At 40.2% G+C, this 18205-nt stretch overlaps 1 protein-coding gene across 1 annotated transcript; it reads right to left on the bottom strand.

The window, feature by feature from the left end:
• Positions 1 to 535: 535 nt before the first annotated feature.
• Positions 536 to 9301, bottom strand: LOC139908105 (uncharacterized). The gene is made up of 5 exons (XM_078284934.1): positions 9259 to 9301; positions 8992 to 9162; positions 7449 to 7786; positions 949 to 991; positions 536 to 840 (listed from the first exon to the last, which is right to left on the bottom strand). The coding sequence occupies exons 1-5, from the start codon at positions 9299 to 9301 to the stop codon at positions 536 to 538; spliced, it is 900 nt and encodes a 299-aa protein (XP_078141060.1).
• Positions 9302 to 18205: the final 8904 nt, after the last annotated feature.

Raw genomic sequence — 18205 nt, 5'->3', positions numbered from 1 at the left:
TTCCATATTAATCATGGCTTCATTACTTCCCATGCCGAGGAAACGGCACATAACTGCAGCACACACGTTTTGGTGGCTTAGGTCTGCTGCTTTGGGTGGGCACTTCAGATAAAAGTTTAATTTCAAAATAAAAAAAGCACATTATTGATTCATGTTGAAGTCAGGATTCATCTTTAAACTTTTGCTTACAAAAATGCCCTGTTTTTGCAGATAGAATCATCTGTGGTTCTGAAATAATGGACCAAGCAAAATGTTTCGAGAGACTGAGTGACTTATAAATTTGGATGAGATCAGTAATCATGGCCACCTGAATGTTTATTATTATCAGTCAGGAAACGATTTATTCAGAGAATCTATGATTTATTGTATATAGTTTTCCACTTTGTCAGTTCTATATCTATTGTATGCTTTTAACTCTTTCTCTGTGAACAGGCCTTGAATGTATTAGTGGGCTGATGGCGCCTCCTCTGGTGGCTTCATGTTACAAGTGTTCAGGGACTGAGGGGTTTTTGTACATGTCTACTGATGGTTTGTGTTACTGTGGATCTCTGGCACAATAATACACAGCAGAGTCTTCAGGCTGCAGATTCTGTCCGTTTAGAGTCACTGTTTTGCTGGAAGAGTCTAAGGAGATACTAAACTTGTTTTTAAGTTCATCTTTGAAGTATTCAGCTCCAGTAACTTTGCTTCCAATCCACTCCAGTCCTTTCCCTGCAGGCTGTCTGATCCAAGCTGTGTAATAGCTACCAACAGAATAAGAGACCTGACAGGTGATGGTCAGAGGTTGACCTGGCTGGACAGTCAGAGAGGCTGGCTGTGTCAACGTTTCACATTTCACACCTGTGGAGGAAAACATATTGAATATTTCAATGTTTTACAGTGTAGTAAGAATGAACAACTGGTGTACTGAGATCAAACTGTTAGTGTTTCTCCCTCAAAGAGACTTACAGGATCCAGCGGCCAGCAGCAGCAGCAGAGCTACAGAGAACATGGTTGGTGTTGAAGCTTCTCTTCATCTGCCTCAACTGACAGCGTGACATGAACTGTTTATAGCAGACTGTAAGGAAGTCAACTTTGCATAGAATAGGACACTGACATGCTATAAAAGGAGGAGGGATTGTCCTATTACAAGCATTCAAGGTTTGAAGGCAATTTTATTCATAATTCCTAATTCATTAAGATGCATATTAAAGAAAATGTGTTTATTAATTCAAACAGTCTCTTAAAGGTTAAGCTTAAGGTTTGTTGCATTCATTCACTGAAGAGTTTAGATTACTGTAGTCTCAGAACCAGAAGACAAACCGCAAAACTACAAAACACACACCGAAAATAATGAAAGTAATGGTGAAAAATAATGGAATATGTAAAACAAATTCCTAATTACACTTTGTGCAATCTGTCTGTTGAATCCTTAAACAGACTTGTCAAGTGAGGAAGCCCTCTCAAGAAATGTCAGAAAACTGATGAAGCCAGAGCTGTAAGTCCCTGGAATATCACCCAATAAAATGGAAGAAACAAATTTTACTTGTTTTACTATTATGATCAGTGGCGGCGCCAGAGATTTTCTTTTGCAGGTGCTATGGGGTTGCTCGACTTTTCAGCGAGGGTGCTCTTAAATTTAGTGTTTCCCATTAATGTGCCGGTCGCCACAGTTTAATTTCTACTGCAACACCCCCGACAGCCGTACACACACACGCGCAGTGCGCACATACGCAGTACCCGCTCCGCGACAGTTACAATGGCATTCTGTGTTAAACACAAGGCGAGATATTCAGTTTATGGGATATAGATGTAAGGTTCACAAGCCTGCCTACATAAACACACCTCTCTGAATATAAAATTTCACACAATTATGCCACGGACAGGGCTTGCACCCAAGCAGCAAGCAACAGACACAGGTTTGTGCACATTTCAGCCTCAGATTCTGAGATCACAAACTCATGCTGCCAGTTGATGGATTGCTGGCTAACTTCTTGTCCACTGTTGCATCAAACATTCCAATGACATGCAGAAGCTCGCGAAAATGACCTCTATTAGATGAGTCCTCACCCTCACTGTGACCTCGCTGTGCGATCCCCTGGCAAGCTGTATAGCGTAGGCATTCCACCACAGCCTTCATGTACTTTCGGTTCTCCATAACCAACGCCGAATGTCCCTTGTCAAGTGTGTTTGCTATTTTTGAGCCGCTTGTCTGTTTTTGTTTAAACTCACTCCATGTCTCCATAGCAAATTTGTGTCCCACACTTTCATGATGACTCTTCAGAGATGCTGATGCTTTTTGCCAGTTGTTGAACCCGTTGCTGGTAAAAGCTGGCTCCAAATGAAATCTGTGCCCTCGTTTTAAAAAATGGCGACAAGCAAAGCAAAACGCGACGTCTTTGGACACGCTGTATTCTAGCCATGCATATTGATCCAACCAGCTTTTGTTAAAACTTCTCTGCTGATTCCCAGTTGGCTGTGCAGGGTATTTTTGAAGAACTGGCCGTCTTGGGCCCTCTTGGGGATGATTGCTAATGTCATCAGCAATGCTAGCATCCTCAGCAGCAATCGCGGGCAGGTGCAGGTCCCCTTCCTCATCTCCATCCTCCGGCTTTTCTTGGTCCTGGTCAGTGACTACTAGCGTTGTGTCTACACCTTCATGAGACCTATTAACATCACCTGTATTAGGTTCACAATCACTCTCATTTCCAGGTTTTGATTGAGTCTCCACACGTGGACGTTTATGGAGTAAAAAATGATCCATGGTAACTTAGCTAATGCTACAAAAAATTGCGCTCTGGCCTCTGGCTAACAGGAAGTGGAAGGTCAAAAGTTCAATGCGTGCTGCGCCCATTGGCCGAATCAGATCACCTGTGTTGGCTTTATGTTTTTTTTTTTTCGGTTTGTTTTATTAATGAATTTATTCATTTTTCAAATTATAAATTATAGTATTCACACATTAAAAATTAAAATTTCTGTAACACTTTCTATGACGCCCAGGTCTATAATGCATTATAAACATACTTATAATGCATTATAATCTGCTTATAGCACTGTATACTTATAGTTATAAGCACTCATAAATATTCATAATGCTTTATAACAATAATCATAACACATTATAAAGCATTTTATAATGACTTAAAAGGTCAAGTATCATAATACTTCATAATTGCTGGTCACTCACTGACATTTTTTTCACAGAGGATCATAGTGCATTATAAGTATATTTATAATGCATTATAGACATGGGCGTCATAGAAATGCACGCCCAGATGAACTGTGAAGCCAGTAGTTCGCCTGAGCTATGATGAGCCCGGAAATCCTTCGAACCGGCCGTTCACTATCCAACACCATGGGATGGTCATACAGTTCAGTCTGAACTCAAAACCTGGAGATGACCCTGAAACAGCCTCACACCCCCAGTCTTCAACCTTTTGCTGTAACTGTAAAGTTAGAAAGTACTCTCCAAGGAGAGAAAGAGAGGAGTCAGATGAGGACATCTAGACAATTAGAAGGGGGAGGGTGTAGCCCAGGGTGAATTTTAGTTAGTTTATATAAAAAAATAAGTTATATATATAGTTATAAAATAATTCTAAATTGGATTGAAATTAAATTGGTTTTGCATGTGTGTAGTACAGCCTAACCCACTGATTGCCAAACGGGTAGATGTTTGATATCCATTGGCGGTTAAATTGCTATCTTCCAATCGGAATTTAAGAGAGGCGGGACTTAGGCGCTGACCGCAAAAACTAGAGCGCAGGGGAGAACATGTGAAGCAGCAGAGAAAGGACTATCCCTCCTGAAAACACCATCATAATATTGCTAACTGGGTTGACGACATGTTAGACCTGTGTGAATGCTGTTAAGGTAAAGCATGACTTATTTATTGACTTATATGATTATTTTAAGTGTGGTACTGTAGCTAAATGTTATGGTTTAAACGAAAAAGAAATGCTAATCGCGGCTAGCGTTATTAGCATAGCAATCGCTTTGGCCATTTGTGTATGTGAACGAGCTATCAGATAGCCTGTAAGCTAATAATAGATTATGATACATCCTTGTGTTATGTACTTGATTTTTAGTTGGATTTTATGCATATAGGAGCTGGACTGTTGTACCGCATAGGGAGAGAAAGGAGCAGGAAATCCTCCATGGGCCAGGAGTACAACAGACCTGTTCAAGCCCTGTTTCCACATGCTCCGGGAGTACAACGTTTGCCTGTTTTTGATTCCGCCTGCAGTCGGCCTCACTCGCCATTTTCCTGCATTGCTCTCATCAGGTCTACCCATAGAACCTCCTTGGTCTACCCATCACAAACTCTGTCATCAAGTCATGAGTACTGTCTATGCACTTGCACTGCTTTATTTTTGTTTTTGCCTTGCTCGGAGCAAGTGAAGTGGACGCAACGCAATATCATCTTCATCTTAAAGGTCTCTACGAACCCCAGCAACGACTCAGGCCTGCAACGATTAGCTTATTAAATTTGGACATTTTTATTTATTTTAGTAGATCTACTATTATTCCAAAGACTGTGTTGTTGAGTGTGTGTATATCCACAATTGCTGTATTTCATTTTGAGAATAAGCTAAAGAAAGTAAGATTGGTCAGTTCATTTTAAGGTACACACTTTGCCTCTGTGGAATGTAAAAGATTGATATTGGAATATCTGGGTATTTGCTTTGATAATTGGAAGTTGTTGTTTTTTATTTTCTGTTTTTATATTTCACATCTTGCTAGTTGCATAACTAAAGGCAATTGGTTTGCATTTAAAGTATCTGGTGTTGAGTTGTGGTAATTTTATACAGTCACATATTTCAAAGGGGGACACTGAGTTCAGGTTAATTGTAGTAATTGAAATTCTTAGTAGATATTGTTTAAATTCTTTAAACACTACTAAGTGGAGGCACCGCTATTTATTAATTCAGAGAGATTTACTTATTTAATTTATTGTCAAATTGCAGTACTCAATTTCTGTTATGACCCGTTAAACAAATAAATTAATTTTACAACGTTTTGTGTGTTCTTGCATAGATTTAATGATATTTTTTTCACTTTACTTAAAGTAAACAATGACCACTTATAGCGACTTATAACCAGCTTGTAATGTATTATCTGCCTATACCTCAGGAATTTAATTACTTTACTTAAAGCACCCAATGACCACTTAGAGTAATTTATAATCACATTATAATGCATTATAACAGTGATTATAATGCATTATAAAACGATTATAATAAATTACAACTATGAGAATTATAATACACTATGATCCTTGCAAAAAAAGTCAGTGAGTGACCAGCAATTATGAAGTATTATGATACTTGACCTTATAAGTCATTATAAAATGCTTTATAATGTGTTATGATTATTGTTATAAAGCATTATGAATATGTATGAGTGCTTACAACTATAATTATAAGGTGCTATAAGCAGATTATAATGCATTATAAGTATGTTTATAATGCATTATAGACATGGGCGTCATAGAAAGTGTTACCAAAATTTCTAAATAAACCACAGAAATTTCTTGGGGGTGCTAGGGGGGTGCTATGGCTATCCTAGGGGTAGCTACAGCACCCCCAAGCCCCTCCCTGGCGCCGCCGCTGATTATGATGTGTAATTTTTTTGTGATGAGTATTTTATTGGTCATTAGTAAAAAGAAAAAAATATAAGATATACAGTAGCATGTCCGAGATATAAACAGAAACTCACATAACAAATAAGCACAGAAAGACAGAAAACAGAAATTATATAATGTGTTCTACTCTGTAATTCTTTGTTCTTGGTTTTTGCTCTTTCAGCACAGTCATGCTTCAGTGCTACTCAGATGAGTGTTGATTCACCTTTGTTCATTTGTTGCTGTGTGTGTGTGTGTGTGTGTGTGTGTGTGTGTGTGTGCGCATGTGTGTGTGTTCTTTTCTTTTCTCCATATTGACATATCATTTCCATGTACTTGAAGCTAATAGATGAATCATGTGAGACAGAGGGGGGTCTAACAGCCCAGTAAGGATGAGTACTGTAGGATTTTGTACAGCTGCTCAACCAACTCCAGTCACTGTGGCTGTCGAGCACAATAATAAACAGCAGAGTCTTCAGTCTTCAGACTGTTCATCTGGAGATACAGCTGCTGTCTGCTGTCGTCTCTGGAGATGGTGAACCGGCCTTGGACTGACTGAGAGTAGAAGGTGCCGCTACCATCTGTGTAGATAAAGGCAATCCACTCCAGTCCTTTTCCAGGAGCCTGTCTGATCCAGGCCATATAGTAGCTGCTGAATGTGAATCCAGAGGCTGTACAGGTCAATCTGTGGGATTCTGCAGGCTTTTTAACCACTGGTTCAGATTCTGTCAGAGTCTGACCATCAACACCTGTCAAGACAACAAAGAAAACCATCACATGCATTAAGTTAGTAACTTCAATGGAGACAAGATTAAATCAAGATTAGTCAAAAGCTTCACCTGCCCAGCAGATAGTTAAAAGCAGCAGTCCTGTCCTATAGTCCATCATGTTAAACTGTGTGGCCACTGTTCTCTGTCATCCTCTCTGCAGTCAGATAAGTAGAGATGGAAGACATCTAAGTTTTGCATTGACTCCTCCTCACAGGCAGGGAGGATAGTATTGGATTGGACTTGAATGTCAATTATTATTTGATGAAATTAGAGAATGAATGTTCACTGTACAAAGGGACTATGAGAGCTAGAGCTAGAGTTTCCAAAGCATAAAGAAACATCTAAATCCGCCTTCTAATCCACATGTGATGAGGTGTGATCGTTGTTAATGCCTCAAATAATACTGTCATCACAACTCATAAACTTTAATGAATAAAGCAACAAACTGCAGACGACTGGAGCATAGAAATCTAAGGAATGTGTTTTAGATATTGCATGGATGAACTATCAAACATCTGTTTCTTTATGAAGGAGATCGATTTGAGACCGGACTGGACCAGGTGCTGAAGCCTTGAATGGGAATAGAAAGAATATCTCAGCTCAGCTTTAATGTCAGGACAGAGGGGAAGGGGCCTCTGAGGCGAAGCTGTTGCTGTCATAGATGAGACCAGGAAGCATGGATGTGGGAGGAGGAGGAGGGTCCGGCCATGACAGGTCTAGCTTGGTGTCCTCAAGAAATTCTTTGTAGAAGATGCCTTGTTGAGAGACTCTCTATGTTGAGACTCTGACCTCTCTATCAGCCTCATCTTTTCCCTCCTCAACACGATGCATTTCTTTCACTTCCCCTTTGTCCCAATGAGATATCAATTATTTTTGACTGTTGAAAGGACTTTGCCTCGCTTCACTGATGTAATATCATAAAGGGATGGAGGGTTTACTTTCAAAGTTTAAATAAATAACAAATGTAATCTGTACACAAATGTAGACCTTACTCTCTATAAATGTGGTGAGTATGAGAAGAAGCCTGCAGATATCATTGAGATCTCATTGATGCATGTTGTCTGTGGAGGTTTTTATACAGCTGCTCCACCGTCTTCAGTCACTGTGCTTCTTCGAGCGCAGAAGTAAACAGCAGAATCTTCTGCTCTCAGGCTCTTGGCCTCGAGGTGTTGAGTGCTGCTGGACACATCTTCAGTCAGGGTGAAACGGCTTTGAAAGGAGCTTGCATAGATAGCAGAGTTTGAACCTGCATCCATTCTCCCAATCCACTCCAGAGCTTCCCCTGGCCTCTGCCGTACCCAGTGAATATAGTAGCTTGTCATGGTAAACCCAGATATGGTACATGACATCTTCACTGTCTCTCCTGGTCTTTTCACCTGAGAGGGAGACTGGTCCAGTTTGATCTCACTCCACACTCCTGCAAACAAAGAAAAGGTGATCATCAGTCATCAGACATCTAAATCTCAGATTAGACATTTACCAAGGAAAAGTGTGTAACAGCTCAATTGCTATTCTTACCATGTATAGTGACTACTAAAAATAAACTCCAGGCAATCGTATGTTCCATTATGTAATACACACTGCAATTCAGTGCTTTCTGATCAATGTCTTTCTGAGGTTTATTAAACTGTCCCTATTATTCTGCCACAAATAATTTGAACGGTGCTGATGGTGTGTTTATAAGGAAGGAAGACTTTGCATAGACCGCCCTCTACAGGTTTAAATAGGGAACACAGACAGTTTGACTGCTGTTTAATGACAGTTGTACTTCAGTGGTTGAGGAAAGATTTACATAAGTAACTTATCTCAACAACAAGAGCAAAAAACACTGAAGAATACCTAATGCTCGACAACAAAGCCATTGTTTTGTAAAACATTTGGATGCAACTTGGACAGATATTTTCCAAATCCTAATCCTAAATTCAACTCAAAAACTGTTGCAAATATGACATTGTCTGAATTTCATCTTTGTTTGTGGGTATGGTTGTGTAGGGAAAAAAGATACTTATTTTCAGAGATGTTAATATCATGCAGAATCAGTTTACAGGTAGTTTTTTATTGTGGCCAAATTAGCAAAATGTAAATGCACGCTACATTTGATGTCTCTTCTGCCTGTAACATTACTTTTTAGTTAGATTCGTATTCGGAAAACTTTAATTTATCTCATTGTATGACACAGAAAATAGTCTTTCCACATGTTCTCTAGCCATGGCTCCCCAGTGAAAACAGAGGCACAAACACAACAATTATATATTATACACCTCCTTCTTAGAAGAGAAAAACAAGTTTCTCAGAATGTACTTATGTATTCATGTAGGCTACAAGTGAATTAATCATGCTGTCAAATGAGATTAACAACAAACTTAAATACTCTCACATCACTCATCCCTCTATATATCAGGGACTAACTGGCCACACTGAGGACAAGACCAATGAAGACAATCTGTTTCTCCTATTGGAGGAAATCACACCAGCAGTCATTCTTACATAAATCAGGAAACAGTACTTTTTTTTATTGATATTCAGATTTCAGGACAGTATAACATATGTGTATGTGTGTAGTTGAGTCATATGGGGTACTACTGGATATTTATGCATTATTTTGATAAAAGCTGCCTCCACCGCATTTCTCGAAAATCCATTCCATTGGTTTTCCTTTACAGTGTCTGATCCAAGCTGTTGCATAGCTGTTATCAGTCAAGGCATAGCCAGAGACCTGACAGGTGACGGTCAAAGACTGACCAGGCTGCACAACCACTGAGTCTGGCTGGATGAGATCAATACTGTGCACACCTGTGGAAACACAAATCAAGATGATCTAGATCATTCATCTCACTCTTCAGTGTTCATAATGTGTTTATTAGTATTAATCCACTGAAAGCTACTCACAGGATCCAGCTGCCAGCAGCAGTATCAGAGCTACAGAGAACATGGTTTATGTTGAAGCTGTTTTTGCATATTGTGGAGAATCATTTAATTAATTGAATTCTATTTGAATGAACTGAACAGCTTAAAAGGTAAAATGTTAATCCTTTCCTCACAAAGACATAAAACTGTCATACATGTGAATTTTTTCATTACATATTTGCAGTATATATATAACGTTGTTTTTTAATCACAGTATTAACACTGCTATTCAGTGAATGATGCAAAGTCCATGGCACCACTGCTAATTGATTAAGTTTGACTGTGTTTTCGAAGGTATCATCAGATTCAGAAGAATCATGAGACAAAAGAATAAATTATCATGATAAAAATGGAATTTCAGCATTGCTTTCATTATGTGGTGGTTTGTATTAAAATACAGGACTCATGTTGAAAATAGGTTTCAAAAAACAACACTTTGTAGAGGATGGAAAAGTTGGAATGGAGCTGTCTTTAACTTACTAATGACATATGATATCAACACATGAGATATCAGTATGAGCGGTTTTTGATAATAATGTGATTCATTGTTCAGTGGTCATCCTTTCTTGGAAAATTTGTTTTCTTAAAGCTTCTGCCAGTAGAATTTGAAATTTGTTAACGTTGGCGCCCACTTGAGCCCTGAGTGATAGTATTTAACGACAGCGGTTGCAACAAGACTCAAAATGATATTGAGAATGATATATTGAGGTTAATATTCTACACATATGGACTTTAAAGCCCTGACATGCTCCAGTGCTTCTCAAACAGAGATCAGTGTGGATCAGTTTTTGTACAGCTTTGCAGGCTCCTGTGTCACTGTGGCTCTCGAGCACAATAATAAACTGCTGAGTCTTCAGGTTTCAGACTCGTCACCTTTAAGTACACTGCATTTTGGGAACTGTCTTTGGTGATGGTAAACTGGCCTTGGAGAGTTTGGGCAAATATTGTGCCAGTTCCACTATCAATGCGCCCAATCCATTCCAATCCTCTCCCTGGTTTCTGACGAATCCAATACAGCCAAGCAAGAGAAAGTCCATCCAATTTACAGGACAGTGTGACTGATTCTCCAGCTCTCTTGACCACCGGCTCTGAGGAGGTGAGGGACTGGCTCTGAGCAGCTGAAAAAGACACACAGAGTTTAGATGATGGGAAGCCAGCAGACAATCAAAGCTCCTCTCCTCTTTCCTCCACTGGATACAGACAAGTGCACTTCACTCACCTGAAATGAGAGGAAAAAAAAGAGGAAGACACTTTCTACAATTGTCATGGTGGGAAATGTGTGAGTCTGCAACTGAGAGAGGCTAATGTGGAGACTGAGAGAGCAACAGTTATATGTTATACAGGCAGAATGGGTGGGGATTGTGGTTCAGTGTCCATATTTTCAAGCTAAGAGATGAATCATGTGAGACAGAGGGGGGTCTAACAGCCCAGTAAGGATGAGAACTGTAGGATTTTGTACAGCTGCTCAACCAACTCCAGTCACTGTGGATCTCGAGCACAATAATAAACAGCAGAGTCTTCAGTCTTCAGACTGTTCATCTGGAGATACACCTGCTGTCTGCTGTTGTCTCTGGAGATGGTGAACCGGCCTTGGACTGACTGAGAGTAGTAGGTGCTGCTACCACCACCGCTGCTGATAGCAGCAATCCACTCCAGTCCTTTTCCAGGAGCCTGTCTGATCCAGGCCATATAGGAGCTGCTGAATGTGAATCCAGAGGCTGTACAGGTCAATCTGTGGGATTCTGCAGGCTTTTTAACCACTGGTTCAGATTCTGTCAGAGTCTGACCATCAACACCTGACAAGACAAAAAAGAAAACCATCACATGCATTAAGTTAGTAACTTTAATGAAGACAACGTCAAATCAAAATTAGTCAAAAGCTTCACCTGCCCAGCAGATAGTTAAAAGCAGCAGTCCTGTCCTATAGCCCATCATGTTAAACTGTGTGGCCACTGTTCTCTGTCATCCTCTCTGCAGTCAGATAAGTAGAGATGGAAGACATCTAAGTTTTGCATTGACTCCTCCTCACAGGCAGGGAGGATAGTACTGGATTGGACTATCAATTATTTCTCAATTAAACACTTGAAAATATGACACTGAGTTTTATCTGTTTGTGGGTTTGGTGGTGTATGGAATTGCAGTGCTTATTTTCTTGATTGTTAACTTGAATATCATGCAGAATCAATTTGCAGGTAGTTTTTTTTATACTTGGCCAGTGACCAAAATGTAGATTGTTGCAAGAAATGCACTCTATATATGGATTTACTTCTGCCTTTCAAGAGATGCAGCTACTTTTTGGTCAGATTCTAATTGAGACAACTTTATTGCCTATCTCATTACATGAAACACAAAATAGTCTTTTCACATGTTTTCTATACAACACAACAATTCTACATTAAACACATCCTTCTTATTAGAAGAGAAAAAAAAAGTTTCTCAAAATGTACTTCTGTATTTGTCATGCCCTCTGCCTCCTAGTCTCTCTCTCTCTCTTTGTGTGTGGTCTGATTACAGAGCTGGAGTCAGGTGTCCGGAGTCAGGAGCCGGTCTGCTCAGCTGCAACTCATCACCCAATCATCCTTACTACTTAAGCCCGGCTCAAATCTCCAGACTCCGCCAGATTGTTGACTCAGTTTACCCTGTTAGTCACTTTCAAGCCGTTTAGTCTGTTTTCAGTCTGTCCTGCATTTTTGCCTCGACGCACTCTTGCCTGTTTGTCCAGATCCCGTCCTGACTCCTGCAGCCTGCTCCAGCTGTGGAACCCTGTCAGTCCTTCGTCCAGTCTGCCGCCTCGTCAGTCAGCTGTCAAGCCCGGACTCCTCCACCCTCCAGGCCAGCCTCGTCCTCTCACCCTACCCTCAAATAAATCTTTATTTGAACTGTCCTGCTGCCTCCTCGTGTTGTGTCTCTGCCTTAGAGTCCACCAACCTTAACCCGTGACAGTATTCATGTAGCTACAAGTGAATTCACCATGCTGTCAAATGAGAGAATAATGAACTTAAACACTCTCACATCATTCATCCCTCTATATATCAGGGAGTATCTTGCCGCACATACAGAGGACAAGACCAATTAAGAATATCTGATTCTCCTATTGGAGGAAATTAATCATATTCAGGTTTAGGCCCAGTATAACATATCTGTATGTGTGTGGTTGAGTCATATGGGGTACTGGGTGTTTGTGCAGGTCTGCTGGTGGTTTGTATCACTGTGGGGCGACGTACACAGTAATACACAGCTGTGTCCTCAGGCTGCAGATTCTGCCCTTTTATAGTCACCGTTCCACTAGAAGTGTCTCTGCTGTAGCTGAATTTGTTTTTCAGAGCATTATTTTGATTAAATCTGCCTCCACCCCATTGATGGAAAATCCATTCCATTGGTTTTCCTTTACAGTGTCTGATCCAAGCTGTTGCATAGCTGTTATCAGTCAAGGCTTAGCCAGAGACCTGACAGGTGACGGTCAAAGACTGACCAGGCTGCACAACCACTGAGTCTGGCTGGATGAGATCAATACTGTGCACACCTGTGGAAACACAAATCAAGATGATCTAGATCATTCATCTCACTCTTCAGTGTTTATAATGTGTTTATTAGTATTAATCCACTGAAAGCTATTCACAGGATCCAGCTGCCAGCAGCAGTATCAGAGCTACAGAGAACATGGTTTATGTTGAAGCTGGACTGATGTGAGCTCTTCTGTCCTCTGAGTGATAGAGAGACAGACACTTGTCTTCCTTATGTGTCAATACACACAGAGATTCATTTGCATATTGGTGAGAATTACTGATGAAGTTACTGTGGAGTACTGTAGAAAAACCTATAGAGTTTTTACAGATTCATGTTTGTCAGATACAGAGCTTTTCATGGCCAAGTTGTTAGCTGAATTCCTGCTGTAATTCATTACGTGTTTTTTGAAGATAGACATTACTGAATGAATCAGTTCAATGAAGGGAAAACAGTGGGAAAAAAAACGTTCTGGTAAATGTGTCTAGTATATTATTAAAATTATTGTATCATATATTTTGTTAACAAACCAATGCAACTTCTTCTAGTTCTGTCCTTTTATCTTTCATATCAAGTACAGTAGCTGCCACTGGACAGAGAATATCCAGAGACCAGAAGACAGAGGGAAAGTACAGGCTCATGGAGCCCAACTGGGTCAGTATTAAATTAATGAGTTGCATAATCAAACATATGGGCATATAATTATATTCGTATTGTGCAACATTAAATTAGTTAATTACTACTTAATAATTTCGGCTACTAACAATACCGTGTTAAAAGACATGCTCTTGTTCTAACTTAAATGCAATCATAGTATTTGTGATCATTGTATAATTGTTGCATTACATATTTGGTAAACTGACTTTCCTCTTACAGGAATTAATATGATGATTTATGAACTTGGAAATGGACTGTAATGATTATTTAGATGTATATTATTTATTTAAGATAACAATTTATTTAGGATTTATTTTATATCCTTTTCACTTTGTCAGTGCTATATCTATTCAAAGATTATTTTTCCTTTTCATCAGGGAAATGGTCCTGAATGTATTAGTGGGCTGATGGCGCCTCCTCTGGTTGCTTCATGTTACAAGTGTTCAGGGACTGAGGGGTTTTTGTACAGGTCTACTGATGGTTTGTGTTATTGTGGATATCTGGCACAATAATACACAGCAGAGTCTCCAGGCTGCAGATTCTGTCCTGTTAGAGTCGCTGTTTTGCTGGAAGAGTCTAAGGACAAACTGAACTTGTTTTTTAGTGAATCTTTGTTGCTTACAGCAGTATCCCTTCCAATCCACTCCAGTCCTTTCCCTGCAGGCTGTCTGATCCAAGCTGTGAAATAGCTACTAACAGAATAAGAGACCTGACAGGTGATGGTCAGAGGTTGACCTGGCTGGACAGTCAGAGAGGCTGGCTGTGTCAACGTTTGACATTTCACACCTGTGGAGGAAAACATATTGAATATTTCAATGTTTTACAGTGTAGTAAGAATGAACAACTGGTGTACTGAGATCAAACTGTTAGTGTTTCTCCCTCAAAGAGACTTACAGGATCCAGCGGCCAGCAGCAGCAGCAGAGCTACAGAGAACATGGTTGGTGTTGAAGCTTCTCTTCATCTGCCTCAACTGACAGCGTGACATGAACTGTTTATAGCAGACTGTAAGGAAGTCAACTTTGCATAGAATAGGACACTGACATGCTATAAAAGGAGGAGGGATTGTCCTATTACAAGCATTCAACGGTTGAAGAGAATTTGATTCCTAATTCCTAATATTCATTAAGATACATATTAAAGAAAATGTGTTTATTAATTCAAACAATTTTCATGCATTCGGTGACAAGGTTAGAGCACTGCAGTCACAACCAGTTGACACTGGAAAATCACAAAACACTTGAAAATAATGAAATTAATGGTGAAAAATAATATAATGTGTAAAACAAATTCCAAGTTACACTTTGTGCAATTTAGCAACCGTGTTACTTCAACTTCCTAAAAACATATATATACCCATATAGATAAATCACCCAATAAAATGGTAGAAACAAGTTTTATTTATTTTACTAATATGATGTGTTCTACTCTTGGAATGTAATTCTTTGTTCTTGGTTCTTGCTCTTTCAGCCCAGTCATACTGTGTGTGTGTGTGTGTGTGTGTGTGTGTGTGTGTGTTCTTTTCTTTTCTCCATACTGACATATCATTTCCATGTACTTGAAGCTAAGAGATGGATCATGTGAGACAGAGGGGGGTCTAACAGTCCAGTAAGGATGAGTACTGTAGGATTTTGTACAGCTGCTCAACCAACTCCAGTCACTGTGGATCTCGAGCACAATAATAAACAGCAGAGTCTTCAGTCTTCAGACTGTTCATCTGGAGATACAGCTGCTGTCTGCTGTTGTCTCTGGAGATGGTGAAGCGGCCTTGGACTGACTGAGAGTACCAGGTGCTGCTACCACCGGTGCTGATAGTAGCAATCCACTCCAGTCCTTTTCCAGGAGCCTGTCTGATCCAGGCCATCGCATAGCTGCTGAATGTGAATCCAGAGGCTGTACAGGTCAATCTGTGGGATTCTGCAGGCTTTTTAACCACTGGTTCAGATTCTGTCAGAGTCTGACCATCAACACCTGTCAAGACAACAGAGAAAACCATCACATGCATTAAGTTAGTAACTTTAATGAAGACAACGTCAAATCAAGATTAGTCAAAAGCTTCACCTGCCCAGCAGATAGTTAAAAGCAGCAGTCCTGTCCTATAGCCCATCATGTTAAACTGTGTGGCTACTGTTCTCTGTCATCCTCTCTGCAGTCAGATAAGTAGAGATGGAAGACATCTAAGTTTTGCATTGACTCCTCCTCACAGGGAGGATAGTACTGGACTTGTCTCTCAGTTATTGTTTGGTGAACCTGGAGAATTAATGTTTGCTGTACAAAGGGACTATTTGGGTTAAATTTGACCCACAGGTAAAAAGAATGATTGAGATTTCAGCAGAATACAGAGATAGAGTTTCCAGAGTCTCAACACACCTCTAAATCTGCCTTCTATCCCACATGTGCTGAGGTGGTGATACCATGTCGTCACCTCCTAAAACATTCTCATCAGTATTGATCAGTATATAATTATAGTATATATACAAATTTGATCAAACTTGGTACCACTTTTTTGTCTTTGTTCTTGCCAAAACCTACTTTCACCCCTCTGGCTCCAAGCACCTCATTCATATATTTGTATTTGTCCGTGCTATGAATATTTATGAATTTGGACAAGGTCAGTAATGATTATTTTTATGTCTATTATTTAAGATAAAGATTTATTTAGGATTGACTTTATCTCCTTTCAATTTTGTCAGTGCTATATTTTTCCTCTTTCTCTGTGAACTGGCCTTGAATGTATTAGTGGGCTGATGGCGCCTCCTCTGGTGGCTTCATGTTACAAGTGTTCAGGGACTGAGGGGTTTTTGTACAGGTCTACTGATGGTTTGTGTTATTGTGGATCTCTGGCACAATAATACACAGCAGAGTCTTCAGGCTGCAGATTCTGTCCGATTAGAGTCACTGTTTTGCTGGAAGAGTCTAAGGAGATACTAAACTTGTTTTTTAGTGAATCTTTGTAGTAAGGTGTGCTTCCAGAAGCTTCCATTCCAATCCACTCCAGTCCTTTCCCTGCAGGCTGTCTGATCCAAGCTGTGAAATAGCCACTAAGAGAATAAGAGACCTGAGACCTGAGACCTGGTCAGAGGTTGACCTGGCTGGACAGTCAGAGAGGCTGGCTGTGTCAACGTTTCACATTTCACACCTGTGGAGGAAAACATATTGAATATTTCAATGTGTTACAGTCTAGCAACAAAATGCAGAGGCTCGGAGCATAGAAATCTAAGAGCATGTGAGCAGAGCGGAGCAGTGAGAATTTCCGCTCCTCGCTCACGAAGCTGTCAGTTCTCTCTGCCACTCCGCTCCATATCGCTCCGCGCTCAACACAGATTTCAGCCCGGTCTGCTCCAATCACTCACCGCTCCGCTCCAAAAAAGAAAAAAGCTGCGTTATATTTTAATTATAGCTTAAACACTAGCCTGTCATCGCCAGTCTAATTCTGCGTGGATGCATTTCTGGGTCGGAATCGGGCATGCTTCGAAATGGTGTGAGCGGTACCGGAGCGAAATTGGAGCGGGATGGAGCGGGAGATAAGGCCCCGCTCCAGCTTTTTAAAAAAAATCGGCTCACCGCTCCACCTAAAATCCTCCCGCTCCCCACTCCGCTCCGCTCACATGCTCTGGTTGGAGGTGCCAGGGGAATGGCCACACGTCGGCCTGGCCCACAGGTTCCACATAATGTTAGAATCCTGCTGATGTGGCTTTGTTGGGGAAGTTCTGGTAACCCTTCATTTTACAGGTCCCTAAAACTATTCCTAATTAGACGTTAACAAAAAAAAAAAAAAAAAACGTACACAATAACGTGGCTGCATTATTTGATCTTAAATGTTAGGAAATTAGTCCAGTTATTGTCTAACTGGACTACTTTAACATTTAGTTATTGCACTATTAATTACTAACAATGTATGAACTGTTCATTACCAAAAAACATTATATTTGCGTTCATATGTATTGTCACGTCCCTGAGAATGGTCTAGGGGTGCAGGAACAGTAACACAACAACTAACAATGGAGAAACAGATATGACAAGACAAATCTTGTAGATTTCAAATGAATCAAGAGTGAAGTTTATTCACAATGGTGGCAGAACAATTGCAAGTAGTGCACAGTGATTATTTACAGCATTTACACAATTATGACAAAAAGAGACAGAGAGGGGAAAAGGACTGAAGGTGGTGCCAAAGGAACAAAATTAATAAAACAAAACAATCTGGCTAGTAAGTCTATCTGATAAAAGATAAGCAAAAATAAATCCTATTCTACCTATTCAAAAATGGCTTAATCCAAAATTTACAGAGGGTGGCACCCACCTCTAACCTAGTGTGTTTAACAGCAGTATGTCTACATGAGAATGTACAGGGTACCCTGTCTTACCTTGCCCTTTTCCCACCTGAATACAAAAGTTCAGAAGAGTGCCAACAAGTTAACACACAGCCCATTTACAAATAAAGGGAAAAGGAGAGTTCTGCTCCTGAATGAGAAGGGTGGCCTTTTATACACGCAGCAGAGTGTTTTTATTGGACCACCAATTAGCCCATCATGGGTGTGGAGCATCAGGATTGGACCAGACAGCATTCAAATGGGCCAATCAGGACAGCCAGAATTGGGGAACTGCACCTGAGGGGGAGGGACTGAGAGAAAGAGAAAAACAGAGACAGACACAATCCCCAACACAAGTGCCACTTTGGACTGGCACGTAACACCTCCAAATTGAAGCGGGTCTACTTTCTAGAATTCAATAGTAGGCTAATTCATATCTATAGTACCGGACCTGTAA

The sequence above is a fragment of the Centroberyx gerrardi genome, chromosome 7 (assembly GCF_048128805.1).
Source record: "Centroberyx gerrardi isolate f3 chromosome 7, fCenGer3.hap1.cur.20231027, whole genome shotgun sequence".
Classification (NCBI taxonomy): domain Eukaryota; kingdom Metazoa; phylum Chordata; class Actinopteri; order Beryciformes; family Berycidae; genus Centroberyx; species Centroberyx gerrardi.
The sequence above is the reverse complement of the archived record's forward strand: the minus strand, read 5'-3'. Positions and strand labels throughout refer to the sequence as shown.

Bases quoted from the DNA above. Each gene is read 5' to 3' on its own strand.
- LOC139908105 (XM_078284934.1), bottom strand. From the start codon at position 9,301: ATGTTCTCTGTAGCTCTGATACTGCTGCTGGCAGCTGGATCCT. The intron at 9,163-9,258 runs GTGAGTAGCTTT...GTGTTTCCACAG, and splicing joins GCTGCTGGCAGCTGGATCCT to GTGTGCACAGTATTGATCTC. The intron at 841-948 runs GTAAGTCTCTTT...TTTCCTCCACAG, and splicing joins GCTGCTGGCCGCTGGATCCT to GTGTGAAATGTGAAACGTTG.